We start from the raw sequence: 27,318 nt of genomic DNA on the forward strand, positions 1-27,318 counted from the left end.
GAAACCCACCTCTGACCCCACTCCTGCCAGACCTCACCATGTGGTGAGGCCCCTGAGCTTCGAGGGCCTGTTTCCCACCTGTTGAAAAGGCTATTAGTAATCCCAGCCTGGGCTCGCTCACCAGAGGGGCTCTGATGCGCTCTGAAAACCGCAAAGCACGGCACACAGAGGTGACAAAGCCTCACGGGAAGTTGACGCAGCCTGAACACTTGGCTGGGCCTCCCTGTCGGTGCCAGGCCGTGAGGGCCCAGAGGGAATGTGGGGATGCCCTTCCTGCTGCAGAACCAAACCTGGGGGCCCGCCGTCACAGCTGGGCTCACCAACTCTGCCCTCATTCCAGTCTGGGGCTGAGTGGGGCTGGGGGGCTGACCAGCCCAGGCTGTTAACTCTGGGGTAAGGGACAGAGCTGAGAAGGCACCCAAGAGCCCCTCGCAGGACTGCCTGGGGCCTAGTTAACAGGTCCCGGGCCAGCCCTACCCAAAAGGGCTGGGAAATCCCCCTCCAGGCTGGGCCTGCAGCCTCGTGGTTCACCAGCCCCCAAGGAATGTCACCCCACGGGATGAGAAGGCAAGTGGCCTCACCCAGGGTGACCAGCAAACTGTGCCAGAGCTGGACTGGAAGTCTGCTCTCCAGGGACCAGACAGGAGCTCCTTCCAGGACCAACCATGCTAGGGCTCCGACTTAACACCCTAATTTAGCTCCTTACGGGTCTTCTTCTCTGACTCTACCTGAAACATTGAGGGCAGGGCTTAGGTCTTTTTAATACGGCACTGACCCCAGCAAAGACCCTGGCCTGGGGTTAATAATGCCAGCAACAGGGCAGAGCCACAGACCACCCTCCCTGAAGTCGATCTCAGAGAAAGAGGCTGGGGTCCATCCTTGTAGGTGGGGAGACTGAGGCACAGTGAGGGAGCCTGGGAATGGAGCCACGATCGCCCCTGCCCCCCAGCCTGAGGCTCTGCCCACCACTCTGGCATTGAACCCTTTTCTCCACTGATAGGCTAATAATAAAAACAGAGTGAAACTTGTCAGTAGGGAAGTACTTGACAAATGCATAATAGTAATAATAATCATAATTAGTGAGCTAGGGGTGAAGGAGCTCAAAATCCCCCAGCAGGGAGGAGAGGCTGCAGCTTCCTCAGGCTGCACCGCTCCTAGGGAAATGCACAAAATGCCAACTTTTTTCCTGCTTCTTCTTTAATAGGGACTCCAGAATCTTCAGGACTAACGTACCAATTAAATGGTTCAACTTAAGCATGATGTTCATTTTAATTGTGTTAGTCCGCCCCCACAACGCAGGGCGAGGCGGCCCCCTCCCTCCCAGCTGTCCCGATCCTGCTCAGACAAGGAGACGGCCTCCGAAGGGTGCCTGGACCGCCAGAGGGCAAGGCCCGGGCCACCCTCCCCTTTCCCTGGAGAGAGGACAGTGCAGTGCCGGCCCGTGGGCACCGTATGCACAGCCTGGGTTCAAACGCCAGGTCTGTCCCCTTGTTCCTGGCCGTGGGATGCCAGGGCAGGTCACTCAACTTCTCTGAGCCTCACTTGTTCCTCCTTCAAATGGGAATAAAAGAACCTACCTTCAGAGGGCTGTTGTGGGGACTGAGCAGGATAACGAAGTACGGGGTTTGTGACATGGAAAGTGACCGATAACGTTAGGTGTAGCTGTTCATCAGGACTTTTGTCGCCTGCACTACGGAGCAGAGAACGGCAGCGAGCACCCCACCCCATCACCGAGGGTGGCACGCAGCAGCAGCCACTGACCTCGCTGGTGGACCGATCAGCACGCGGTAGGTATATGAGGGAGGTGGTTAAGCAGACGGTCTGGTAATTATAGGACTCTAGGGACCCCGAGAGGACCTGGCAGAGGCGTCCAGCCACCTGGGGCTACAGGACACAGGGCACTGCTACCTGCTGGAAAGGCTGGGGCTCACACAGAAACCTGGACTCAGCAAGCTGGGGAGATAAGGTGGGCCTGGTCCCAACCTTAGGGGGAGTCTGGGGAGGCCACGGGTGCAGCAGAGCACGTGAACGCGTGCCATGGGTGCCGGAGTGAGGTCCCGGACATGCCCGCTGGATTCCGACAAGCCCCGCAGGGAAGGCTCCCGGTCCCAAACAGCAAGCGGGATGTATTGGGAGCCAGGGGACCAGCATCCGGCCCTGCCTTGTCTTCTCATGGGTCATGAGAATTTGGGGAATGGACTTCAACTCACTGGGCTTTGATTCCTGATGCATCAAATGGGCCACAGCATGTGCCCTCCCGCAGGAACAGGCACTCCCATCAGGCAGTGCATTGTGCAGGAATGCAGGAGGGAGGACCACTACCCTGCCTGCTTCCAGGACAGATATCTGGGCCTCAGGGTGGTCATGGAACTGGCAGCTGGGAGAGCCAGTACTGACCCTCCACCATTTGGCTGTGAAGCCTGGATGCTCAGTGATGCCCCACTGCCTACCTCCTGGGGTTACCGTGAAGATGAACGGCTCAACCAGGAGACCGTGAAGTGCTGTTTAAATGGCAAAGGTCTGCCCTCGCAACCCTCAGGGGCCTGCTGCCCTGAGTCTGCAGTGTCCCAAAGAGAAGGAAAGGCCTACCTGGCTGGCCGGCAGCTCCTCGTCGCTGCTCTCCGAGGAGCCCTCTGTGTTCTTCTCTGGGGGTGCTGGGGCCAGGGGCTTGCTTCTGGCAGCTTTGGAGTTACCCTCCTTCTGAGGGGACAAGCACATGGGTAGGGGACAGGGGGTGTTAGCTGAAGGGGAACACAACTGAGGGACCGGGGCAGGGAAACCATGGCCAGTGAGCAAGGATGCTCTCGTATGCTGGCTGTCCACGGGAGGCAGCACGGCCCCTTACTACATGCACAGGAGAACAGCTGCTGGCTTGGCATGCCCCCGGCCACTGGAAACACAGCCTTCCCCTCTGCTAATGCTCCCTCCAGAGCCGACTCTGAACTTGAAAGGGAAATAGGAGTCAGACCGCACTAAAACCTGAGAGCTGGAGTGCTGGTGGCCAGGCGTCCAAAATAGAGGAGACAGCAGCCTGGGACAAGGTTGCAGGGGTGAGCCAGCGGTAGTGGTCCCAGCGCGCTCACATCTGGCTGCAACACCCTCAGGTAATAGCAGGAGCCAGCCAGAAGTGTGCCAGGGCTGCTGCCCCCTCCTGCCAGACCAGGCATAAATGAGGGGGGCTGGCTGGGCATGAGCTGCAGTCGAGGGGCCAGAGGAGGAGAGCACGGAGTAGCAGGCACTGGTGGTGACCAGCTCAGGGGAGCCCAGGGCAGGGGCTTCCTTCACTGGGGCTTCCTTCACAGAGGCCCCCCTTCACTACTCAGTCTGGCCAAGCAAAGTGGCAGAGCAGCCTACGCTGCCCAAGTCCACTTTCTCAAGAGCAGCTAGGAGATCCTGATTTGTGTCACTTCCTACACCACAACAGCTGTGCCCCCGACTCTGCTCTGCTAGCCCCCACCAACCCCGCTCACCAGGCTCTGGGGACGGTGGCCCCCTCTCCCAGCCAATCACAGAACCACAGGCCCCTTATCAGTGAGCGGCCTTTTTTTTTTGGCAGGGGAAGCACATGCCTAAGATCTAGACAAGGAGGTGAGGGGAAGGGAGGTCTGCTGGGGGACTTCCTAGCTCTTTGGGAGACGCTGCAGCCCTGCCATGACAGTGAGCAGAAGATGGAAGAAATCTGGGTCACCCATGACGCCGAGCTGAAGGAACCACCTTTAGAGCAGTTTTACCCCAAAGCTTTGTGCGGCATGATGGAACCAATCTCTTTTAAGCTCTTGGAATTAGGTTTTCTTCCGCAGATTAGGATGTCCTGATCCAAGAACCCACTTAAAACTTAAAAAACAAAAACAAACCAAAATACTGCTATGTCTAAACATGGCTGGGACTCTTGTGTCTTAGTCTGGCATTAGGCCCCCATACATGTGACTGGTGACAAGCAACTAGAAGTGACTACTGCCTACAGGGTGGCTGGCCTTTGTGGAACCCACCTGAATTCATATTCCCTCCTCTTGGCAACGCCCCTGCCTCGGAGTGCCTAGCTCCACTTGTCTGGTGAACCCCTGGTCTTCCTTTAAGCTCTGCTCAATCATCTCTTCTGGCCTCTAGAGACCTGTTCTCCCAGCTCCATCAGACAGGGCACTACCAGGATATTCTCCAATAATCCACTACTTCACCTTGCCCTACTGACTACAGGCCCCATGAGATGAGAGCAGGGCCAATATCTTTCATTCCTTTATCTCCACCCACGAGATGGAGCGCTCGTAGTTGGTCTGATGCACTGAAGGCAGAGGTCAGTGCTAGGAGCATTTAACAAACTTCTTGGTGCTTGTTTTACTCCTGAAGAAAACAGAAACCTAAGAGGGGATGGAGCTCGGCCTGGCACAGGGATTTCCAGCTTCCCTTAAGAAACAAACATGTGGCCACATAGAGGTACGCTTCCATGCGGTCATAATCAGCTGCTGGGGCTGACAGGGACCATCTTTCTAGATGGGACCAGGACTCTCCAGTTTGGCCTAGCTGCTACCACCTTCTACTGCCTCTCCTGACACCAAGGCTCAATGGTGGCTACCAGGCCATCACACACGGGAGCCCTCTATGTCCTGGAGTCTGTCTCCCCGAACTTCTGTGGGACAAAGCCACTCCTGCTGCTTTCTGCACACAGACAGAAGGGAAATCTGCTTTCTGCACACAGACAGAAGGGAAATCGTCCACGTAGAAGTCGGTTCCTCATTCACTCCCTCTCCCCACTCCCCAGGCTTCACCCAGCTGAGCTCTCCCTGGGGCCCCAGGCCCAGATGAGGAAGGGGACTTCCTCTAGCTCCCCAGCACCTCCTGATACCTGCATCACAGCCCAAGCCTCCTCAAGACTCCCCACGACATCCTGAGATCCTTGGCCTCATTTACCTTGGCAGGAGTTGCTGGTCTAGCCTTCTGTGGGGCCGGTGTGTCCACTTGTGCTATGGAGGCCTCGGTAGAAACAGGAGTGCCCGGGACACCTTTCATCAGGGAAGCCTTGGTCGGGGGGAGCTTTACAGCAGGTTTCACCTAAAGAGACACGGAGGACAGTAGCTGGGGTAAGAGTCCAGGAGTCATGGCTTCCATCTGGTCTTCCTTCCTCACCTGGCCCTGACCCCAAGTCCTGCGCGAGGAGTGGGCGGCGGTGGCTCAGAGGCCTGGCGTTGTAGCGGCTTCCTCATTAGGCCTCACCTGGGCCGGCGCCTCCTCCTCGCTGGCCGACTCCTCCTCACTGCTGCTCTCTGAGTCCTCCTCTGACTTCCCAGCCTGGGTGCCTGTGGCTTCTGTCTTCTTGGGAGGGGCTGCTGCAGCCCCTTTCCTGGAGAACCCCTTGCCGGGGGCTGAGGCAGTTCTGACCTGGGGGGTCTTCCCTGAGGGCTTCGCAGGCAGTGAGAGAAACAGAATTAGGGGAGAGAGCCAAAGGGACCGCAAGAGCTGCTCTCCACTCTCCCCAGGGCCTCACCTGAGGGGGGGCCTCCCTGTCACTGTCCGACTCCTCCTCGCTGCTCTCGGAGACCTCCTGTGGGCTCTTGACTGGCCCCGGCTGGGCCTGCGCTGCAGTGGCCACTGCCTGCCCCACGGCTGGCACGGACCCCCGGCCCTTCACCGAGACAGCATTGTTCCGGGGGGCTCTCGCTGGTGGCTTTACCTGAATGGTGAGAAGGTAGCAGCATTAGGGAAGGAAGCAGACAGCACAGTTCTATTTAGGTTAAGCCCACCCATGGTGTGACTGTGTGGAAGTCTCTCCCGCCTGTGCAGGGCCCTGGCTAGGCTGAGCCAACTGTGTGCTCCCCTCCCGGGCTCCACCCCACCTCCGGCACCTGGGCTTCTGGTCCCACTTGCCTTGGCCGGGGACTCCTGCTTGGCTGGAGCAGCTGCAGTGACCACTTTTCCCGGAGCTGATGCTGCCCCTTTGGTTGAAGCTGCTCTGGTGGGAGCTGGGCTGGCTTTGCTCTGAGGAGTTTTCACTGAGGCCTTCACCTGGAAGGAGACATAGGAATTACGGAAGGGAGAAGGTGAGATACAGCAGAGTGGTTAGCCAAGAACACCGATTCTGGAGTCAGATGCCTGAATTTGGATTCTTGCTTATCCATTTAACAGCTGTGTGAACCTGGGCAAATCACTGACTTCTGTGGCCTCAGTTTCCTTCTCTGTAAAATGGGGCTAACAACAAGGCTCACCCACAGGGTTATCACAAGGATTAAATGGGAAAGTCACAGTGTTTAGCATGGTGCCTGGCACATAAACTCATTTACTGTGAGCATTTTTCTTAGTGTTAGCTAAGCAGGAGCCTACCCAGGGCAGGGGTATTTTCCAGGCTCCCTTTTCAGCTAGGCGGCCACAAGTTTAACTTCTGGCTAAGAGAATGGAAGTCAAGTATACAATTCAACTTTCTTACATGGGTAGAAAACATGGGTCTTCTTCCTCCCAGGTGGAAGAAATGCTGAGGTAACAGCTGGAGCTCTAGCAGCCATCTTAGCATATGAGGCAGGAGCCAGGTACTCAGGATGGCAGAACAAGACAGAAAACCATGGCTGTTTGAGGTTTTCTTCAGTTTAACCTAATCTTAACTGATATCCAAGGGATCCTCCCAAACCCTCTCAGGGCATCCAAGCAAACACAGACCTAGAGAGATGAGGGCAACAAAGAGTAAAATCTTTGACGGTGAGATCGCTCACAGGAGTGTGAAAGCAAACCGGGCTAATGTGAAGTAGAATGAGGCATCTGGCAGTGTTTCTAGGCCCCTGCCTCATTCAGAGATGCCATCTGATCAGTAACTTCCCCCATCCACATGAGACCAAGTGAAACTAAGAATCAGCACTTCAAGAAAGAAAGCCCTCTAAAGCACAGACTGTGTCTGGCTAAGGTCAAGGCGCTCATCAGCATAGAAAAGTCATCCAGAGGGGAGCAATGTCTTTTACATTCACTTAAGAAAACAGAAGACACCAGCATGAAGTTGATCTCACAAGTCTCAATATAGTATAAAATATAACTGACTCAAGAAGCAAAAAAACCTGAATACACCAATAAAAATTTTCAAAATTGATTTAGTAATTAAAAATCTTCCTCACAAAAAATCCAGGCCCAGGTGTCTTTTTTTGGTGAATTCTATTAAGGAAGAAATAATACCAATCCAACATAAACTCTCAGAAAACAAAAGAGAGAATACTACCAAATCCGTTTCAGGAGGCCAGTATCACCTGGATACCAAACCCAGGCCAAGACATTACACAAAAACTACAGACCAATATTCCTGATGGATACAGACACAAAAACCTTAGCAAACCAAACCCAGCAACAAAGAGAAGGGAGCATGACCGAGTGGGATTTATTGCAAGAATGAAAGGTTGATTTAATACCTGAAAATCAACTAAGTGCAATATATTGCATTAATATAACAGGAAAAAAACAGTAAGATCACTTCAACAGAAAAAAGCATTTGACAAAAATTCAACTCCAACTCATAATAAAAACTCAACAACCTAAGAACAGAAAAGAACTTCCTTGGGGTACCTGGCTGGCTCAGTCAGTGGAGCATGTGACTCTTCTATGGTTGTGAGTTCAAGCCCCACATTGGGTGTAGACCTTACTTAAAAATCTTAAAAAAAAAACCAAAAAACTTCCTCATACTAATAAAGGGCATCTTTGAAAAACTTAGAGCTAAAATCATACTAAACAGTGAAAGACTGAACACTATACCCTAAACGAGAAAACAAGGCAAGGGTGCCTGTTCTCACCACTGCTATTCAACAGTGTACTGGAGGGCCTAGCCAGTGCCATAAGGCAAGAAAAAGAAGTAAGTGCCATCTAGACTGAAGAGGAAAAAGTAAAACTGTCCTTATTCACAGGCAACATGGTTTGTATATAGAAAATCCCAATGAATCTACAAAAGCCAGGAAAACAGGTAAGCAAATGTAATATTGTAAGATGTAAGGTCAACAGGGACACCTGGGTGGCTCAGTTGGTTAAGTGTCTGCCTTCAGCTCAGGTCATGATCCCAGGGTCCTGGGATCGAGTCCCGCATCGGGCTCCTTGCTCAGTGGGGAGCCTGCTTCTCCCTCTGTCTGCCGCTCCCCCTGCTTGTGCTGACAAATAAATAAAATCTTAAAAAAGAAAAAAAAAGATGTACGGTCAACATACAACACAAGGTCAGGCCCTAAAGGCACCGTACCACTTATTCAGCCAATCATGACACACTGACTGACCAACTCTCCCACCCCTCTCACACAAGGGCTCTCTTCCTATGGCATTTCAATGGAGAATCACCTCCTTCTCAGTCTCTGGCACATCTGGTTTTCCAGAACCAGTCCTGTCTTTGTTCCTTTGTTTTGAACCGCACCTCTCACGTGGACGGTTTCCTTTGAGCTGGCTGGGGTCTCTGAGCAGACCAGAGACTATCTGACTCACTTGACCCCAGCAATACTGAGCAGTGTGGGACCCACTGAGTGTGTGCAGACAGCATTTTGAGAGTGAAGCCATACAAGGATTCTCTTATTTCACCCTCACCAGAACCCCACAACGGAGGCTTAATTATCCTTACCCTTCAGACAAGACTCCTATCAGAGGCGCCTGTCTCGGTGGAAGCAATTCAGACCTCTTAAAGCTGGGCAAGGCACCATCTTCTGACAGGGCATCAGGCTATAAAGCTGCTCCCCTAGAGAGGGATTAGCTGCTTTATTTTGCACCTTGGAAGAATGTAAGACCCCAGAGCATAATCATGTCTGTGGTTGGAAAAGTTTGGGCCAGGATGTAGCAAAAGGATGTGTGAAAGTCAAAGGCTTTTGAGGCAGGCACACTGGGGCCCGGGCCCAGCTCGGACCCTCACTGGCTGGCTGGGCTGAAGCAGGTCAGCAAACAACTCTTCTAAGCTCTAATTTCCTCCTCCAGAAACCAAAGCAAATGAACACCCGTCTAATGGTACCGGTGGGAGGCTCAGATGGGAAGACAAATACTTAAGCAATAAGCACAATGAAACTTTTCAGGCATTCGTCTGGGATGTGTCTGCAGCTTACAAACGGGATAGGAGCTGTTGGGCTGGGACTCCAGCAGGGCCCACACACAGGTCAAAACCTCACTAGGGGAATCACAGGAACCTGGGTCCCACAACGCAACAGGGAGAGGGGGACCAAAAAAAAAAAAAAAAAAAATCCATAGAAAACGTGTGCCTTGGTATAGGGAAAAAAAAGAAATGACTAATTTCTGAGTGGTTATTGGGGTGGGGCGGGGGGGGAGAGTGACAGTTACAAATAATAAAATGGTGAGTGAGCGCAGGGCATGAGCAATCTTCACTTTTCGCAACTTAACTCTTCCAGACTGGGAGGGGACCCCTGATTCTGTTCCCCACTGGCCTGGCCCACCCCCAGGGTGGCAGATGAGCAAGCCTGCAGTGCACAGGCTCCTTGCTGGGTGTGGTAGGTGAGATCTCGTTACATTCTCAATCCTGTGAAGGTTGATTTCCAATTTACAGAAGAGTAAAACAAAGGCCCTGGATGGATTCCGTCACTTGCTAGGACACGGAGCTGGGACTTGAATCCAGGCAGTTTGGCTCCAAACCCCTGCCGTCTGCCCCTGCCACACCACCTCCCTCGGTGCTTGGGGCAGTTTACTCAGGCCAGGCGCTCTCCCACCCTCTGGGCCTTCACACAGGCCAGTTTCTTTGCCTGCAACATTCCATTTCACCCGGCCAGCTCTCTCAGCCCAGTTCCCGATGCCACTTCCTCCAGAAGGCCTGCCTTCCTGGACACCCCTAGACGCTACCACCAGCCATGCTGTTAGCCCAGGTATGCGCTTATTCTCAGCCTTAGCACACACCATACTGGAATAACCTGGGCACACGTCCACGCCCCCATCTAGACTAGGAACTCCCTGAGGGAGACCGGACAGCGCCTGGCAGATGGGGTGCTCAACAAAGCTTGTGGAAGGCATAAGGAATCCCAATGGGAGCTCAAAAGGCCACAGGGGAGACCTTGCCGTCTCTGACAGGCGGAGGAGACAGAGTGAAAAGTGGGGAATGAGGCTGAGCTGAGGCTGCCCTTGAGGTTTCTGCACACCCGGGGGCGAGGGCAGGAGCAGCCCAGAAAAGCCTCTTCTCAGCCCTGCGCCAGGCTCTGGTGTGGCCGGGATGGGCTGGGCCTTCCTCGGCCTCACCTGGGCTAGAGCTTCAGCCGCCTCCTCACTGTCGGAGTCCTCACTGCTCTCCGAGGAGTCTTCCTGCGCCTCAGCTTTGACCGGTGCCACTGCAGGCCCTGCCTTCCCCGGGGGTGCTGGGGCAGTCCCTTGGCCTGAGGTCCCCTTGGTGGGTGTGGAGGCAGCTTTCAGGGCGACAGCTTTCCCCACAGGCTTTGCCTGGAATGACAGGGAAGAGAAGCGGGTCACAGGTGCCCCAGGGGCCATGTGAGCGCTGGCCCTGAGTCAGCTGAATAAACTTGACCTCACCTGTCCCACGGCTGGGGCAGGAGCGGGGTCCTCCTCACTCTCGGACTCCTCGCTGCTTGAAGAGTGCTCTGGCCTCTGGGCACCCCTGGCCATAGCTAGGGATGAGGCGCAGGCTGGAGAAGTTGCTGCTCCCGCCTTCCAAGGGGCTGGCGTGCCCACTCGAACCGGGGGGACCTTGGCAGGTGCTGGGGTAATGGGGGTGCCCTTCCTTGGGGAGGCCTTGGTCTGGGGTGTTCTCACAGCTGGTTTTGCCTAAGAGGAAACAGAAGTCAGAAGCTAGAGAAGGAGCCTGAATTCAGAGCCCCCATCTGCTCTGGGGTGGAGCCCTGCGGCCATCCTTCCCCTCTGCTCCCGGGGGAGCTGACTGGTGGGAGTGGTGAGGTCAGGCTGCAGAGCGGCCCCTCCTGGGCCCCACCTGGGCTGGTGCCACGGCTGCAGGCGCCTCCTCTTCACTGTCTGACTCCTCCTCACTGCTCTCTGAGTCATCCTTGGACCCCTCGGCTTTGCCCTGGGTGGCCACAGGCCATGCCTTCTGAGGGGACCCCTTGGCAGGACCTGAGGCAGCTCTGACCTGGAGGACTTTCCCGGAGGACTTTGCCTGCAGTGAGACACACAGGATCAGGGGAGGGAGTGGAGAGCATGGCTGTGTGCAGAGACACAAACTGAGAGGGCAAGCAGAGAAAGAGAAGAGAGAGAGAGAGAGAGAGAGAGAGAGAGAGAGAGAGAGAGAGAGAGAGAGAGAGTGTGTGTGTGTGTGTGTGTGGCGGGGGGTGCTCCCGACACTGAGGGGGAGGGAAGAGCCTTACAGACAGGGGCCTCACCTGGGCTGGTGCCTCCCCCTCGCTGTCTGATTCCTCCTCGCTGCTGCTCTCAGACCCCTCCTCCTGCTTCCCTACTCGGGGGGCTGCTGGTCCCACCTTCTGAGGGGGCCCCTTGACAGGACCCGAGGCAGCTCTGACCTGGGAGTTTTGCCCCATGGGCTTTGCCTGGGAGTAACAAAAGACAGGATCAGGGCAGGGGCCCACAGGGGACTGCGTTTGAGGGGAGACAGGTGGGGAGAAGGCAGATGCAGGGCGCAGGGCCCCAGGTGCAGAGGGGGAAGACAAGCCGACAGATGGGCTCTCCAATCAGGGGCACCTGCAGCCTCACCTGAGCAGGGCTCTTGGCTGGGGGCACAGCTGCTGGGGCCTCCCCCTCGCTGTCGGACTCTTCAGTGCTACTCTCTGGGTCTTCTTCCCCCTTCCCCGTCCCCACCTGGGCGGCTGCAGACCCTGCCTTGCCAGGTGGCACTGGAGGGGCCCCTTTCCTAGGGGACTCCTTGGCAGAAGCTGAGGCAGCTTTGACCTGGGGGGTCTTCCCTGAAGGCTTCACCTGAAGGGAGACAAATGGAATCAGGGAAGGGAGCCCAGAGAGCGGACATGAGGAGGAGACACAAGAGACCGGACAGAGCAAAGGACATCACACATACCCCAGGGGAGAAAGGGTGCGACTCTGAGCATGTCTAGGGCTCTCGCAGAGGGCAGAACAAGTCTGCAGAAGGCCTTCAGGGGAGGGGCGGGGGCTGCACGGACTCTCCCTCCCCAGGCCTCACCTGAAGTGGCGTCTTGGCAGCCGGCGCCTCCTCCTCACTGTCGGACTCCTCCTCACTGGGGCTCTCCGAGTCCTCCTTTGGCTTCCCTGCCTTGGCCTGGGCAGCTGCAGACCCTGCCTTCCCAGGGGGTGCTGGGGTGGCCCCTTTCCCAGGGGTCCCCTTGACAGGACCCGAGGCAGCTCTGACCTGGACCATTTTCTCTGAGGTCTTCACCTAGTAAAAGAGAAAGGGTGGTTTGTTCCTCTCCTCACCCTCTGGTGGTGCCTTCAGGACAAAGCGGAGGCCTTAGTTGGGGCTCACAAGACACCCCCGCTTCTCTCCTCACTCTCTACCTTGACTGGTGCTCAGGCCTGGCCTATCAGCTTCACTCTCTCACTCCTGGGGCCTTCACAGCCCTGCCCATCTCCCTAGGCCACCACTGTCTCCTCCTCTGGGTCTGAGACAGACGCCAGTTCCTTTGGCAGTCCTCCCTGAGGCCCCTCCCTGCACTGCTCCCAAAGTTGCCCGTACACAGGGGTCAGAGCCTCCCTCGGCCAGGCTCCCCCGCTGGGAGAGCTCTGTGAGCACGGGCACCAAGTCTGGCTTGGCCCACTTCCGCGCCCTCTGTGTGGCAGGTCCCCGATGTCTCTGTAAGGCCTTCCCTGAGGACTCTATCTCAGTTGCCATTCCTACAGCCCAGCCCACCTTACCTTCCTCTTTAACACCCAGCAAAGTGAACCTTATTTACTACATCTCCCCTGATCATCCAGACCTGGGCCTCACCTGGCCAGCTCAGGGCTGCGGGGCCTTTTCCCACCACTATCTGATGCTTTCCTCCTCCTGGCTCTCCGGCCCCAACAGCCTCCCAGCCCCACTGCTTTCTCTTCAGATGTGCCCAGAGCCCTGGCCACCAGCCCAGGGGAGGGGATCCCAGCAGATGGGAGTTAACAGGATTCCTGTTAGCTAACAAACCATGATTTGGCCCGAGGAGCCAGACGACCAGGCAATTAAAACTTAAGTCCCTTCACAATAGGACCAGCTGGCCACATCCCATTCACTAGACAAGGAAGCCGAGGTAAAGGGGTGTTACTGACAGAGTGGGGTGCAGGACCACCCTGTAGGAAGCAGCCCTTCTAGGCTGCTGCTTGGGCAAAAAGGGCAATTTCCACAGGTGGCTGACGCAAGCCCAACTGTCCTTGCCCTTCAATTTTCACACCTCCACCTCCTGCTCCCCAAACCCCAAGGTGAGTCTTATCTGGCAGAGGAGGTGCTCATCATGTAGCCACTCGGCCAGCCTCTGCTGGCCATGGAAGACTCCCTGGCTACTGGGGGATGCGAGACGCCGAGGGGTAGTCCACCCCCAGGCCTCACCTGGTGGGGTGGCTCCGCAGGGGCCCCCTCCTCGCTCTCAGACTCCTCTTCACTGCTCTCTGAGTCCTCTTCCGGCTCCTTGGCCTTGCTGGCTGGGGTCAGAGCACCTCCTCTGACTTGGGGTGTCACATCCCCTGCCTTCCCAGGGGTTGGGGCTGCCCCTCTCCCGAGAGGGTCCTTGGCAGGGGCTGGTGAGGCTTTGACCTGGGGTGGTTTTACTGAAGGTTTCATCTGGAACAAGAAAATGCGATTAGGGAAAAATTAATCATCTTTGCCTCTGAGGGGTAGGAGAGGCTTTATGGTTTATAAAGTCCTTTCCTTGTATCACCTGATTCTCAAATCCCTAAGACAGATGCTATCTTTACACTCATTTTCCAGAAAAGGACAAGAAGTTCACGGAGGTTAAGTCATTCAAGACCAATAAGAAGGGCAAAGTCATGACTAGAACCCATGTCTGGGTGGCCTTGGGGGCAGAACCCTCGAACACTATGCTCTTCTGCCACCTGGAGGCTCACCCCATCCGCCCCTTCAACTACAGTATCTGATCGTGGTGGCCATCCCAAGGGCTGGGAGGCCAGCATTTGAACTCCAGTCTCGCCACTGGCTTGTTCAGGCACATTCCTCTCCTCTATGGGCTCTTTCTTAGACTTCTAAAACTCTGACATCTCCAAGGCAGGCAGTGCCCTACCTCCACCTCCGTCATCAGATTTCACCTGACTCCAGGTTCCCGGGGCAGCCATCTCCTCAATCACAGACTCCTCACTACTGTTAGGGCCCTGTGCTGGCCTCCAGCTCACCGAAGCGGTGTGTCTGACTTCTGGCTTTCCGGGGCGCCCTGATGGCTGTAGCCAGGTGGGGATGGGATGTGGGGAGCGGCCCTCGGCCAGGCCTGGGGTAGACAGGAGGTTACTGGGTGAGGCAGGAAGCAAGGGAGAAGTATTCTGGGCACCAGATCAACCCTCCCGCCCCGATCCTTGCTGGTTCTCCCTCCACAAGCCTTTTCTAGTAGGCGCCCTGGCGCCTGCCACCAGCCTCACTCTGCCAGCTTCAACCGTCTTGCTACTTTCGCTCTGCCCTGTCCTCCAACCCAGGCCACGATCAGCAGCCTTTCTCCAACGTAAATCAGGCCACCTTACCTCCATGCCTAAAACTTTGAGATGGCTTCTCACAGAGCCTAGAGCACAGCCCAAACTCCTGCTGGCCCTCACGGTCCGGCAGCAGGATGGGGCCCCTGCCCACCTGACCCTTCTTCTGTGACGTGCACCTCGCCTACGGCACCACATCCTTGTTGCTGCCCCTCGGGGCTCTCTACCTTTCCCCTAGCAACCTTTAGCACTGCAGTCAAACTTCTGAGGGCCCCTCCACGTCCCCACAGCAGCAGGAATCATGCATTCCTGCCTGCCACTATATTCCCAAGGCCCAGGTGCCCCATAAAGAAAGACTCCCTGGTCACAGTTCAGAGAAGAGCTAAGGCCACAGACCAACACCTAACGATCTGACGATCTCTGACCACGCGCCCAGGCCTGGCATTCACCCGCGTGCCCAGAGCCCCTCACCCAACTCACCTGACCACACCACGGGACGGCCGCCCTCCTGCCCCTGGGCCTTGGCTCGTGTAGCTCTTCCTGCTTAAACACTTTCCCCCACATCCCTTCCTGGCGAGTCCCCTGTGCATCGAGGCCCTGCTCCAATGCCACCTCTCCCAGGAAGGCTCCTCTTGTCCCACAGACAGGTTGGCGACTCTCCCCGCCAACCCGAGACCTCTCTCATGCCCAAGGTGCGATGAGCAGCACCTGGCTCCCCTCCCCAGGCCTTGGCCTTTCCAGCTCCCAGTCCCCCTGAAACACTGGCTGAACTGATTTGGCCCCATTGGTGTGCGAAGCCCCGGCCAGGCCTCTGGGAGGGTTAGAGGTTCGCAGAGGGCAGCTCCCGAGGATGGTGGCCATTACCTCCACATAGGTCTCATCGCTCGAGCTGGAGGTCTCCTCGCTGGAGCTGTCGGCCTGGTTGGCTGATGCCATTCCTGAGGGAGGGGGAGGGAGAGGACTGAGGGCCTGCCTTTCCAGACTGCCCTCCCCTCGCCAGCACTCTGCCATGCCAGCCGACGAGAGGCACGTGCCCTGTGCTCACTTCGCGCGTGCGGAGCTTCTGCTCCACCTGTCCCGGAATCCGAGAGCCGCAGCGCGGGCCGCTCGCACCCCCCGCCCCCTGCGTTCCCACACTCCTTTTGCCCTGGGAAGCGTTAGACTAGGTCCTAGCACACACGAACCAGCGTCTGATGGGTCAGAGGTCTCCTTCCATCAGCACCACACTGAGGCAGGCAGGCAAATGCCTATTTGCCTCTTTGACATGAGAAACTGAGGCAAACCCAGGCCTCTCACTTTAGCCTCAGCCTTTACAGTGGGCCCCGGGCCCACCTGAGAGCAATAAACCAGAAAATGTTCCACCATCACCCAGGCTGCTCCAACTCCCTTGGCAAAGCCTGACGTGTCCCGGCAGCAGACCCTCCCTCATCGAGGTGCGGAGCCCTTACTGCCATGCAGACAAACCGCTAAATTCCAGAATGTCCCAGAGCTGGATAAAGCAGTGCCCGGGGCCTGCCTCCCCAGCCCAAACTCGGGGGGGGGGCTCGGAGTCTAGAGGTCAGTGCTGCTCACCAGGCTTGGCCGTGGTTCCGAGGGCCGGGACACTGCCCTCCTCCTCAGTTTCTGAGACCAGGATGGTATTTGCCGAGGGCCCTGCTGACTTCCTGGGGGACCTCCCAGACAGAAGGTGGGCCACTGCCTTTCCAGAGGCCGGATGTGGTGTGGAGTTCACCATCTGGCTGGCTTTCTTGGTCTTTGCCTACAAAGGACAGGGGTGACAGATGGGCCGGGTGTGGCCTGGTGAATGACAAGCACAGACCCCTTCCTAGCTGTGAGAGTTTGGGCAAACTCCCTCCCTCGGTCTGTTTCTTCATCTTTAATGTGGGGCGAAAGCCCACAGTTCCTGGGACACAGGAGTTACTCGCTAAGTGGTAACGAGCCGCCAGCTGCGGTTCCTAGCACTTCTTCGCATCGCTGCTAGTGCACCAGGCAGCTCAGGGACGCGGCTCAGCGTCCTTGTGTGTCCGATGCTGCTTTATGGACTACCAGCACATGGTATTCCTCTCTAAGTGGTTTCAGTCTAGAAAATGAGCTTCGCGCTTTCAGAACCATAGGTGTCTTGTTCACTGTGGTGCCCCCATTGCCTCCCACGGTGGCTGGAAAGTAACTGGATGGGTCACAAGTTGTTGGCTGAACAGGAGAATGCGGGGATGACGGGGAGCAAGAAGCTGTTACAGGTGCATACTGTGCCCAGGGGCCCAGAGCAGTGGGCATTGTTCCCACCTTACAGAAAAGGAAACTGAGGCCCAGAGCGGTGAAGGGACGCCCTAGGGATCACAGAGCTGGTGACAAAGGCTGAAATATGAATCCAAGTCAGTCCGTTACCCACAACCCTATCCTTCTCCGACGCAGGGGACTGCCCCCTGTAAGGCACTTCACTCCCATAGGCCACAGCTTGGAAGGTGGTCCTACTCACCTTGGCTTTTTCTTTTGCGCTTGATGGCAAAACTGGCCCTGCCACTGAGGAATTGGTAGACGCTAGTCTTGGGGCTGCAAGACAGAAACACCCGCGGGATGAGCCAGATGAGTTTTCTCTCATTAAGAACAGCCAACAGGTCTCGGCTCACCTGACAGTTCAACTGGTATGGCTGCCTGGTGCTGGCACCAGGACCTGAGGCTGAGCCCAGACTTGTGGAAAAGAGCTCTGGGGTGCAGGAGCCCCAGCCAGAAGGAGCAAGAGGGCAGGGAGATGTGAAAGCCACGGGTCCAAGTCCCCCAGGGAGTCCCGACTCCCTGCTGGCATGAGACACTGGTGCCCCCAGAGGAAAGGGCTGGCTCACAGGCGTGCTGCATACCTCAGTGGCCCGGCCCAACTTCAGGGTGGGCCAGCCCGACAGGTGACCACACTGCAGCCCAAGAGTCACGCAGCAGGACAGGGGTAGTGGTCAGCCAGCCCGCCCCCGGGGCCACAGAGAAAGCTGCTGGGGATTTCAAGGGTTTCTAGCGGAAAGGCAGCTGAACCATGGGCCCGGGAATTGGTCAGATGTTGAGACTCACAGATTCCTGGTGCTCTTACACCAGGAGACTGTCTCCCCAGATCTCAGACAAAACAAAATTTCTAGGGTGTGTTGTGAATTAGAGAGGACACTGCAGAGATGAACAGCATGGTCTAATTCCCTTCCTGGCACTTTAACTCCATCTCCCTCTCTTTTTAATTTTAGATACGTTTGTAAGTGGAGAGGAAGTACAGCGAACCACACAGCCCCAACCATTAGCAACTTGTGGCCAATGTGATGTCACCCAGCCTTTCTGGCACCCTTCCCCATCAAGTATGATTCTGAAGGGAACACCAGACATTGTACCACACTGCCCACAAATATTTCCATATGCTTCTCTCAACAGGGACTCAATTATGATTCTGTTATCACAGGAAAAATTCATAAGGTATCACTAAATAAAAGTCCATTAATATCAAATATCAGTCAGTACGAAATTGACCAATTTTTGTGTTACAAAGTGTGTAGATATGGATGTGTGCACATACGGATGGCTGTCTCTGTAGGACTAGATGCAAAGGGGAGAGCTGTAAAGCTACCCGCCGGGATACATTTTGGGGGGGGGGGGAGGGAACCAGGATAGGAGAACAGAAAACCTCTCATTTTCCTTCAACGTGCTTCTGTATGGTTCAAAGTGAACTTGTTTTGCAATTGTAATTTTAAAAGATTAAGAAAGATATAAGATATATATTCAATATGATCTTGAATATTTTTAAAAACAGGCTCAGGGGGCGCCTGGGTGGCTCAGTCGTTGGGCGTCTGCCTTCGGCTCGGGTCATGATCCCAGGGTCCTGGGATCGAGTCCCGCATAGGGCTCCCTGCTCAGCGGGGAGCCTGCTTCTCCCTCTCCCACTCCCCCTGCTTGTGTTCCTGCTCTCGCTGTGTCTCTCTGTCAAATAAATAATAAATAAAATCTTAAAAAAAAAAAAAAACAGGCTCAGGAAAAATAAATGGAAGAATAATTTGCCAAATCGTAGGTGGCGAGAGCATGGGTAATTTTTTTCCTGCCTTTTTAACCAGTCATTTTCATATATCCTATAATGAACAGTCCACAGTGAATCCCAGATTTCTTTGACAATCGGAAAGTATACCTAAAATTAAGAAATTACCTTCTACGTAAGCAAAACCCAATTACCTTGCAGCGAAAAAGGACGATTCCTCTGTGGAGTTATAGGTGTGTTGGTTAAAGCACGAACTGTCCTGAGGACTTGGGGAGAAGGGGCTGGGCAGGCCTCATGGGGTCACCCCTGCGAGAGCTCTGAAAGCAGAGTGCCCAGGACAGCCTCCCCAAGCCACTTGTACTCTTCCAGAACAACGGAAAGCAAAGAACCTCTCCCATAGCCCACAGGCCACACTGAAGGGGTGCCCGCCAGCTGCCCTCCGCGATCTTTCCAGCAGTTCTTCTACAACTGTGGGCTTCTTTCCATCTTTATCAGAATCCCCGGGGGCTTGTACCAACATAGCCGCTGTACCCCAAATCAGGCTGTAAGGGCCCAGCTCAGTTTTTGTTCACCACCGGATTCCCAGTCCCCGGCACACAATGTCTGGCACGAGAAAGGCCGCAACTAAATATTGCAATATGTATGCAAGATGCTTCCAATCTTCTCTCTAAAAGGTCCTGGTCTTCCCAGGACTCACTGGAGGAGAAGCTGGAGGCGGGCTCTCCCCCAGAACAACCCAATATCCAAAAGCCTGCTCCCCAAAGCTGCAGGGCCCTGGGCTGAGCCCCTACAAACACACCGATGGAAGCTCCCCCAGCATGCAGGACTCTTACCGGCTTTGGCGGCTTCAGCTTGCACCTCCTCCTCTTCCTCCTCTTCCGAGCTCTCAGAACTGCTGATGGGGTCTGACACTCGGGTCTTCTTAGCCTGCAGCGCCGCATCCTCCTCTGCCTTCCGCTTCTGACCAACCTCTGAGGTTCTGCAGGACAAGGGTGACTGGCTATACCAACCAGGTGACAAGGACACCTCCAGGACATTTGAAAAGAAAGATATGCCCCCCCCCGCACCCCCCGAAGGAAATGTGTGTAGAGAGTTTGTGAACATGGTGTAGTATACTTGTATTCTGCATTTTCCCACATTTCATAAACTATTAGTCTTCAAAATAATCAGGAAGGGTCAGTAACATTATATAACAATGGCCAACAATCACTGAGTGGGATGAGCCAGCACCTGTAGGCCATTCACAGAACCATCTAGGCTCCCCCTCCTCCAGAACTGGCAGCACCTGCACTACCCTCTTTCTGGAAGACCCTGCTCAGGCCCTTCCTGTGCTTCAGGCCTCTGCGCCAATAAAGACTCCTCAAAGGCCCTGTCTGATCGTGGCCCACCCACGATCTCTGCCCTGCCATCCTGTTTCATTTTCTTCAGAGCACTTTTCTCTCTCCTGCTATTCTACTTACTTCCTGCCTGACTCCCCAACTATGTAGTCAAACCCCAGGGGTTTGGGGGGGCTGGCAGGAACCTCTGCTGTCTCACTAAATATCTTCAGCATGTAGCTTACATCTCAAAAAATGAACAACTAAGTGACTTGCTTAGGGTCAGAGAGGAGGTTTGGAAGGCTGGGGCACGGGCAGGACAAGCACCCAGATGGCTGAGTCCCTGGAATGTGCAAGGACCATCTCCTCTGACCTCACCCTCTCACCCCGACAGCGTCACTGTCTATACCCCGTGTTCTCCAGCTGGCTAGATGTGCTCTGACACAGTTTGTGGTCCCTTGTTCCCAGGAAGGCCACTTTTTGGGACTCCCCTGAGGTTTCATTTATTACACTTCTCAATTCATTCTGCCCCTCTCACCCCAACAGAATCTTAAGTTTCACAAGGGCGGGGATTTTTCTCTGGTTGGTTTCAGATATGTCAAGAATAGTTCTGGCTCATAGTAGCTATTGCTCAATAAATATTGGGGGGGGTGCCTCTGATGGTCAGGTTTAGCACCTTATTTATTATTACTATACTTTACAGATGAAGACACAGACTCAAGGAAGCCAAGTTTGCCCAAGGTCATACAGGTCGTTGTGGGGTTTGAACTTTGCTGAGAACCATTAGACTAGGCTGCCTCTGGTGGGTGTGAGGTCCTCATTGCATTCAGTACCCCTCACCCACAGAAGGGACCAGTGACAAGGAAGGGGCTCACTGAAGCAGCTCTCTAGGGAAGGAAGTGCCAGACAACTGGGCACGCTGAAGGGGGTGAGGGAGAGGAAGTGCAGGGTGCGGGGTGTGCACTGCACTCTGACCCTACCTTACAGCAGAGGAAAGCTGAGAACTGAGAGCTGACAGGGCCTTCACAGACCTTAGCTCTCCACTGGAAGCTGGGATGTCTTCCACACCATTCTTGCCTTTGCTTACACACCTCCGATGACAGGAAACTGCAGCTTACCTCATTTTTGGATTAGCTCTGATGACCAAGTGCTTATATTCAGAAGCTGAAGCCTGTCTTCCTAGAGCAGTACATCTGGGTCCCACTTCAGTCTCTCAGAGCCCCAGGGAACGGCCCACTCCCTTCGTCCTCAGAGATTTGCAGACATATCACCTGCCCCTTTGCCATCTCTTGTCCATCCTGGACAGTTCAGTACTTTCTAATCATTCTTCATGGGACATGACTGCAGGTCCTCCACTTCCCTGGATGACTGTGATCAGGCCAGTTCACGGAGAGAATGATTATCCCCTCCCTCCCTCTCAAACCATTCCTCTGTTGATATGCCCTTGGATTATCCCCCCTTTCCTGTTTCTGCATGTTTCACAGACATTTCACACTCAACATGTCCTCCCCTTCCCTCCATCTCTCCCCCCAAATTGGGCTTGTTTCTTGCTCAGGCCCACCTTCCATTCAAGGGCATAAGCCAGGCACCTGGGAGTCAAGGAGCCCACCCCTCCAGATCATCCACAGCTCCCGGTCTCATCCCCTAATATTCCTGGAATCAACTATCTGACGCTCAACCCCCTCTGTTATTCCTGTCTCAAGCCCCATCAGCTCTTGCCTGGATGATGGTGTCCACAGCCCCAACCAGCCATGCCATCCTGCAGAGTGATCTCTCCAGTCTGTACTGCACCCTTTCATGGCTCCCACTGCTCTTGGGACAAAGACACAACTTCTCACCATGAATGATGAGGCCTTGCACGGGGTGGACCCTGCGAGCCGTCCAGCCTCCTCTGGCCTGTGGCTGCAGCTACGGCCTCAGCACTGCAGTTCCTTCTGCCAGACCCACTTTACCTGCCTCTCCAGACCTATTGCCTAGTTCTCTCCCCCACTCCCTGCAGCCCTTATACCAAAGGTCACCACAGGGAAACCTCTCCTAAGCCCCCAAATGAGGCCCAGTTAACCCGTTTATGGGGTTTTGGCACCAGGTCCTTTTTCATAATTGTTACTACCATTTTAATTTTACACTTACTTGTTTCATTCTTTGAGGCATGCCTACCTACCTGACCCCAATGTCAGCTCCGGGAAAGAAGGAACCATGTCTGTCTCACTCATGACAGTTATCTCCATACTCAGAATAGGACCTGGCATTTAGCGGGTAGGTACTCAATAAATGTTTGTTGACTGAATGAGTAACAAGCTGCTGAGAAGCTGTGGTCCTTGAAAGCACTGATCTCAGCTTTCAATGTTCTGTCTCACTATCAGACACCCATACCTGTGACCTGGCTTCTCGGGGGCAAAGCCAGTGTCCTCAGTGGGCTATGCAGACAGATTGCAGATCAGATTAGAATCCTAGCTATTTCAAGCTGATGCGTTGGGGTGTCCCTACTCCACTCTTTCAGTCCCATCAGACTTACTGTTGCCAGTGAGTATAGATGTCCATAAGGGTTACAGGCTGAGTCAGGAAACTTTTCTGCAGAGAAGTAAAGAGAAAGCACCAATTAACCCCCCAGCACAATATGGGTCCTCCTTGGGCCCAACTCTCCACGACCTCACGGGAGACTATTTGCTCTGGAAAATATATCTGCTTGGTCCTGTCAGTACCACTCAAACCTTCCAGAGACAAGCAGGGCAAGTAGTTCCAGCTAAAAACTTTTAAGACAACATGTTAATGAGAGGTACCTTTGAGAGACTGGAATTAGAATGTTCCAGGCTAGCATTTATCCAGCAGTCCCCAACCACCCTTGCACTCTCCATGCTTAGAGGCCACAAGACAGAGTTTTTTCCACTCCTGACCTTTCAAAAGTCTTTGAAAGGCCAGGTGGGTAAATCTTCCCAGGGCAGTACGAACCACAGCCCAGACACCCAAGGTGTCCAGGTGGCATGACTGCGGTCCACTCATCCGCTGGGAAGAGACTAGAACCAAATGGGCCAGTCCCTTGGTGGAAGCAGAGGGAACTGGGTGGAATCCAGCCCTTTAGAGCCAAGGCCAGATGGTCCACTTTGTAAATGTCAAGAACCCAGGGTGTCAAGTGCCTCAGGGAGGTAGAGTGAGCAATGTGAGGTGAGGGCAGTATCATGGATCTGGGCAGAATGGCCAAGAGGCTGCATCTGGAGTCAGGCACAGCTCCTCTGTTAACTGGCTGAGCTAGTCTCTTCACCTCTTCAAACTTCAGGCTCTTCTTTATAACACAGGGATAAGAGCAACACCCACCTAGCAGGATGCTATCAGGCCTGAACAAGATATTCTAGTCAGTGCCCAGCACATGAGCTGATAACACAGACTCCAATTGTCTGTTTCACTCTGCTCTGCCCCAGGCACATTTGCTTCCTCACTGGCCCTCAAAAGTGCTGCTTTTCTTTCTGCCTGGAATGCTCTCTCCTGCTAACTACATAGCTCACTCCCTCACTCCTTAAGGTCTCTGCCTTCTCAGAGGTGAAATGTCAGGTGAAATGTCACCTTCTCAGTGGGGCTTCCTGATCACCCTATTTATAACTGAACCCTGATATTCTTTATCCTCCTTGCCTGCCTTATTTTTATAGCTAACACCTATGATCACCTAACACACTACCTCATTAACTTTTTTAAAAAAATACTTGTCATCTGTCTGCTCCTGCTACATTGTATGCTCCATGAGGACAAAATACCTTGGCCTAGACAAATGCCCCAGTGAAGATGGGTACTGTCTCTTACCCCACTTACCCCTTGAGTGACCTAAATGGAGTAGGAAGGCAATCAAGGTCCAGAGAGGGTTGAGAAAAACTAGGATAATGTCTTAAGGCCCATCACCCTTTAGGGAGATCCTGGGAGCAAGCATCAGGACCAGGGCCTATACCACAGCCAAAGGGGTGACTAATCAGGTCAATAACCACTTTACCAGCTTAAAACCCTCCAGTGGCTTACCACTGCTCTTCAGATAAAGACCAAACTAACTACAGTAGGGCTCTAGCCAGCTCCCTACCCCCTGTCACCCTGTACTCTATGCTTCAGCCACAGTGGACTTTCCAGAGGCCAGTACAAATGCAGCAAGTTCCCTCCCACCACAGGGCATTTGCACCTCTGCCTGGAATATCCACTTTCCTTCTCCAGGTCTCAAATCAACATCCACTTCTCGGTGAAAGCAGTCCTGGATATCCCTGACACGGGCAATTTGCCACCCTATGTCTCTCATTCTTGGCACCTAATATGTTAGGTGTACAGTTACTTTTGTGATTCTTTGATTTATGTCCACTTTCCCTACTAGATTTAGAAATGTAAACCCTAGAAGGGCTGAGGGACCGTGCTCAACATTCTATCACCAGCACCCTGAGCGCCAGAGTTGAGTGCTGAAAAAAATGAATGAAGTAAGCAATGACTCCACCACAAGCTCGCAATCCAAAGCTATCTGACCCAGTACGGGAGGGATGAGGGCCGGAGCTTCACCTCAAGTTAAGGGGCCACAAGCCCCTTCCCTCGGCGCTCTTTCACCTCCCTACCCTTCCCGGGGTCTGGTCGCAATTCACCCCTCAGACTCTCAGCAACCCTCTCGCCCTCCGGGGCCGCGCTGAGCCACGTGGCCCGAGACTTCGGAAACTTTAAACCGCCACTACCAGGAAGGGGGTGGAGGTAAGGGGCGCGGGAATTACAAAGCCCTGCGCGTCGGATCTCACATGCCGGCCCGCCCGCTGCACAGATGGGGAAACTGAGGCCCAGAAGGACAGGGAGCCGCAGGGGGGCAGAGGCTGCGGCTCCTTCACTACCCCTGGCCGCCTCCCGGGGCACCGCAGGGTCCGGCTCCGGGTGCCCGCCAGGCCGCTAAGGGAGGGGGTGCAGGCAGTCGCTCCCCAAAACCTGCACGCGGCCCTAGTACACGGCTCGCGCACGCTTACCTGGCCACTCTGCTCCTTCACTTCCCGCGCCGCGCGCACATAGCCCGCCTGCAACAGATGCTGGTAGATCAGGGGAAGTAACTCCCGGCGCTTCCTGGCCTCGGCCATGCCGGCGAAACCCGGCCCGTCCGCTCACCTGCACGCCCCCTTCAGTCCCCGCCCGCCACTTCCCTCGTGCCCTTAGACCTCGCGCGCCCCACTTCCGGCTCCTCTTTAACCCCGCGCCGCGCGGCGCGCCGGGAAATGTAGTCTTATTTCCTGGAGTGGCCGGCCCCGCCCCGGCGGGTGAAAGGGGCGGAGGCTTGGAGGATAATGAGGCCTCCCATTGGCGGGGGAGGGCGTGGTCAGGCTTAGACACGCCTCCTGGCCTTGAGATGAATGACTCCCTCTTAAATCCTCTAGACTTGCTCACTGCAGGCATTTGTGTTCCATGTTCGCTGTGACATCTGCGATAGGGTTTTACTCATCTCTGAACATCTTAATCTGCATCTTTCTCTGGTCCCGAACTTCCAGTTACCCACTCATTTATTCACTTCACAGAGTTTTTAGGACCAATGACTATTTGTCATTCATTCATTGCCTAAATCGTTTTTGAGCACCATACTTTAGGCTAAGTGCTCACCTAGAATGGAGGGATAAAAAGATGGATAAGAAATGATGGCTACCCTCAAGGCTCAAGGGAGATTCGGTAACAAAGCAACTATGGTTCAATGCCTTGAGTGCATTGTCAGGGACAGGCACAGCCTATGGGAGCCGGGAGGAGGGGCACCTAACCCCAAAGAGACATCTAATTTGAGGCTTAAAGATGGAGCAGGAATTTCTAGGTGCAGAAGAGAGGACTGGCATTCCAGGCAGAGGGCACTGCCTGTATACAGACAGGAGAAACCACCCTGGTATAGGCTGGGAAGCCAAAACAGAACCTGGTCTGTGCTGGTAGGCTGTAGTTGTGGGAAAGAGGGGATGAGTAAGGACACAGGAGGATGGAGAAGTAAACAGGCCCTACAGCATCCTCTCCTGCTGAGCAGAGCTTGCACTTTGTTCCAAAGGTGACAGATAATCTCTGACTGGTTTTATGTAGGAGGGTGACCTGGGTTTGTGTTTTTAAGAGATTTCTATCACCAAAATGTGGAGGATGGATTTGTGGAGAACAAAACTAGACGTGAGGTTGTTGTACTTATTGAGGGGAGGTTGGCAGGGAGGGGATGAGGTAGGCTGGGGAATATTTGAATCAGCTCTTTTTAACTTCATGGACCCATTGAGAAACTGAAGATAGCATGAGCCACCTAGACTTTGCTGTAGAAAATTTTGAATGTGTACAGACACATAACATATTCAAACCAATTTTAGGACGTGGATAAGCGCATAACTGAACCTCCTAGAGTTAGGAACTGCAGCTCCAGGAAGCAACAGGGATAGGTCCAGGTGACTGAATACAGTGAGTGAGGAAGAGGGAGGAGAGGAATCTGCATTCAGCCATTTAGTAAAATATTTATTGAGTACCTACTATTGGGATGAAGTAGTCTCCACCCCAACAGAGCTTGAAGTCTAAAGGGGGAGACACAGGCTAAACAGTCATATGAACACTTTATTACAAACAGTGAGTTCAGGCAGAGAGGAAAAGAATGGAGTTTTCTTTTTTTTTTTTTAAAGATTTTATTTATTTATTTGAGAGAGAATGAGAGAGAGAGAGAACATGAGAGGGGGGAGGGTCAGAGGGAGAAGCAGACTCCCTGTTGAGCAGGGAGCCCGATGCGGGACTCGATCCCGGGACTCCAGGATCATGACCTGAGCCGAAGGCAGTCGCTTAACCAACTGAGCCACCCAGGTGCCCAAGAATGGAGTTTTCTTATGGAACAGTAAACACTGTGTAGGAGTCACACGGCTGGGGTTCAAATTCTGGCTTTGCTTCTTGTTAACTGGAACCTTGGGTAAGTTATATAACTTCTCTGTGCCTCAGCTTCTTCAACTGTAAAATAGAGATAAGTGTAATATCTACCTCATAGGGCTGTCATGAGGAGTACCTGAGTTCTAAGGAGAAATGCTAAGAAGAGCTTCTAACAATAGTGCTGTGCCTAGATGTATGTTAGCCATAATTGTGAAAGCATTTAACAGGAAGGAGGGATCTATCCTTTCTTGGGGGTTAGGGAAGGATTCCCTGAGAAAGTGATGTTTGTGAGGAAATCTGAATGATGTGTAGGTGATGATGAGGGGGCGGGGGATTCCTGGGCAGAGGGGAAGAACCTGTGCAAAGGGCCTGAGGCAAGAAGGTGCAGCTGAGAGAAGAGGCGAGACAAGGCCTTGGTAGGAAGGCTTAGGGGGAGAGCAGGGGGATTGGGGAATGTGGAAGGTGGGCACAGGCAGATTCTGCATTAAGGAATCTTCCTTTTCATCTTAAGCATGATAGGAAGCCACTGACAGCGTAGGCCGAAGGACAGGATGATTTTTCATTTTAACGTGACCTGTGTGAAGGCCTGTGGAGAGTGGAGTAGGGTGTGTATGCGTCCATGCCAGAAGGCAAGTTAGGGTTAGGAGGGCAGGCAGGCATCCAGGGAGAATATAA

General features: G+C 54.1%; 1 protein-coding gene across 6 annotated transcripts in view; it reads right to left on the minus strand.

Moving 5' to 3' along the window:
• Nucleotides 1-24,908, minus strand: part of TCOF1 (treacle ribosome biogenesis factor 1) — a 37,373-nt gene extending 12,465 nt beyond the window's left edge. For 4 of the 6 annotated variants that reach the window (XM_088023498.1, XM_028106596.1, XM_028106595.1 and 1 more), the window contains exons 1-18: nt 24,759-24,908; nt 22,307-22,362; nt 19,309-19,454; nt 16,955-17,028; nt 16,051-16,237; nt 15,343-15,416; nt 13,394-13,624; nt 12,044-12,256; nt 11,602-11,823; nt 11,274-11,438; nt 10,868-11,050; nt 10,453-10,704; nt 10,165-10,362; nt 5,860-5,997; nt 5,480-5,665; nt 5,209-5,394; nt 4,906-5,046; nt 2,590-2,700 (exon numbers count right to left, since the gene is read on the minus strand). In XM_088023498.1, the coding sequence (XP_087879624.1) occupies nt 2,590-2,700; nt 4,906-5,046; nt 5,209-5,394; nt 5,480-5,665; nt 5,860-5,997; nt 10,165-10,362; nt 10,453-10,704; nt 10,868-11,050; nt 11,274-11,438; nt 11,602-11,823; nt 12,044-12,256; nt 13,394-13,624; nt 15,343-15,416; nt 16,051-16,237; nt 16,955-17,028; nt 19,309-19,454; nt 22,307-22,362; nt 24,759-24,866 (2,871 nt within the window). In that variant the 5' untranslated portion in view covers nt 24,867-24,908. The remainder of the gene's footprint in view (nt 1-2,589; nt 2,701-4,905; nt 5,047-5,208; nt 5,395-5,479; nt 5,666-5,859; nt 5,998-10,164; nt 10,363-10,452; nt 10,705-10,867; nt 11,051-11,273; nt 11,439-11,601; nt 11,824-12,043; nt 12,257-13,393; nt 13,625-15,342; nt 15,417-16,050; nt 16,238-16,954; nt 17,029-19,308; nt 19,455-22,306; nt 22,363-24,758) is intronic. The other 2 variants (XM_088023496.1, XM_088023497.1) reach the window with 2 other exon arrangements.
• Nucleotides 24,909-27,318: the final 2,410 nt, after the last annotated feature.

This window comes from Eumetopias jubatus, unplaced genomic scaffold (genome assembly GCF_037043125.1).
Source record: "Eumetopias jubatus isolate StellerSeaLion01/CBP00866 unplaced genomic scaffold, mEumJub1_p1.0 scaffold_5, whole genome shotgun sequence".
NCBI lineage: Eukaryota > Metazoa > Chordata > Mammalia > Carnivora > Otariidae > Eumetopias > Eumetopias jubatus.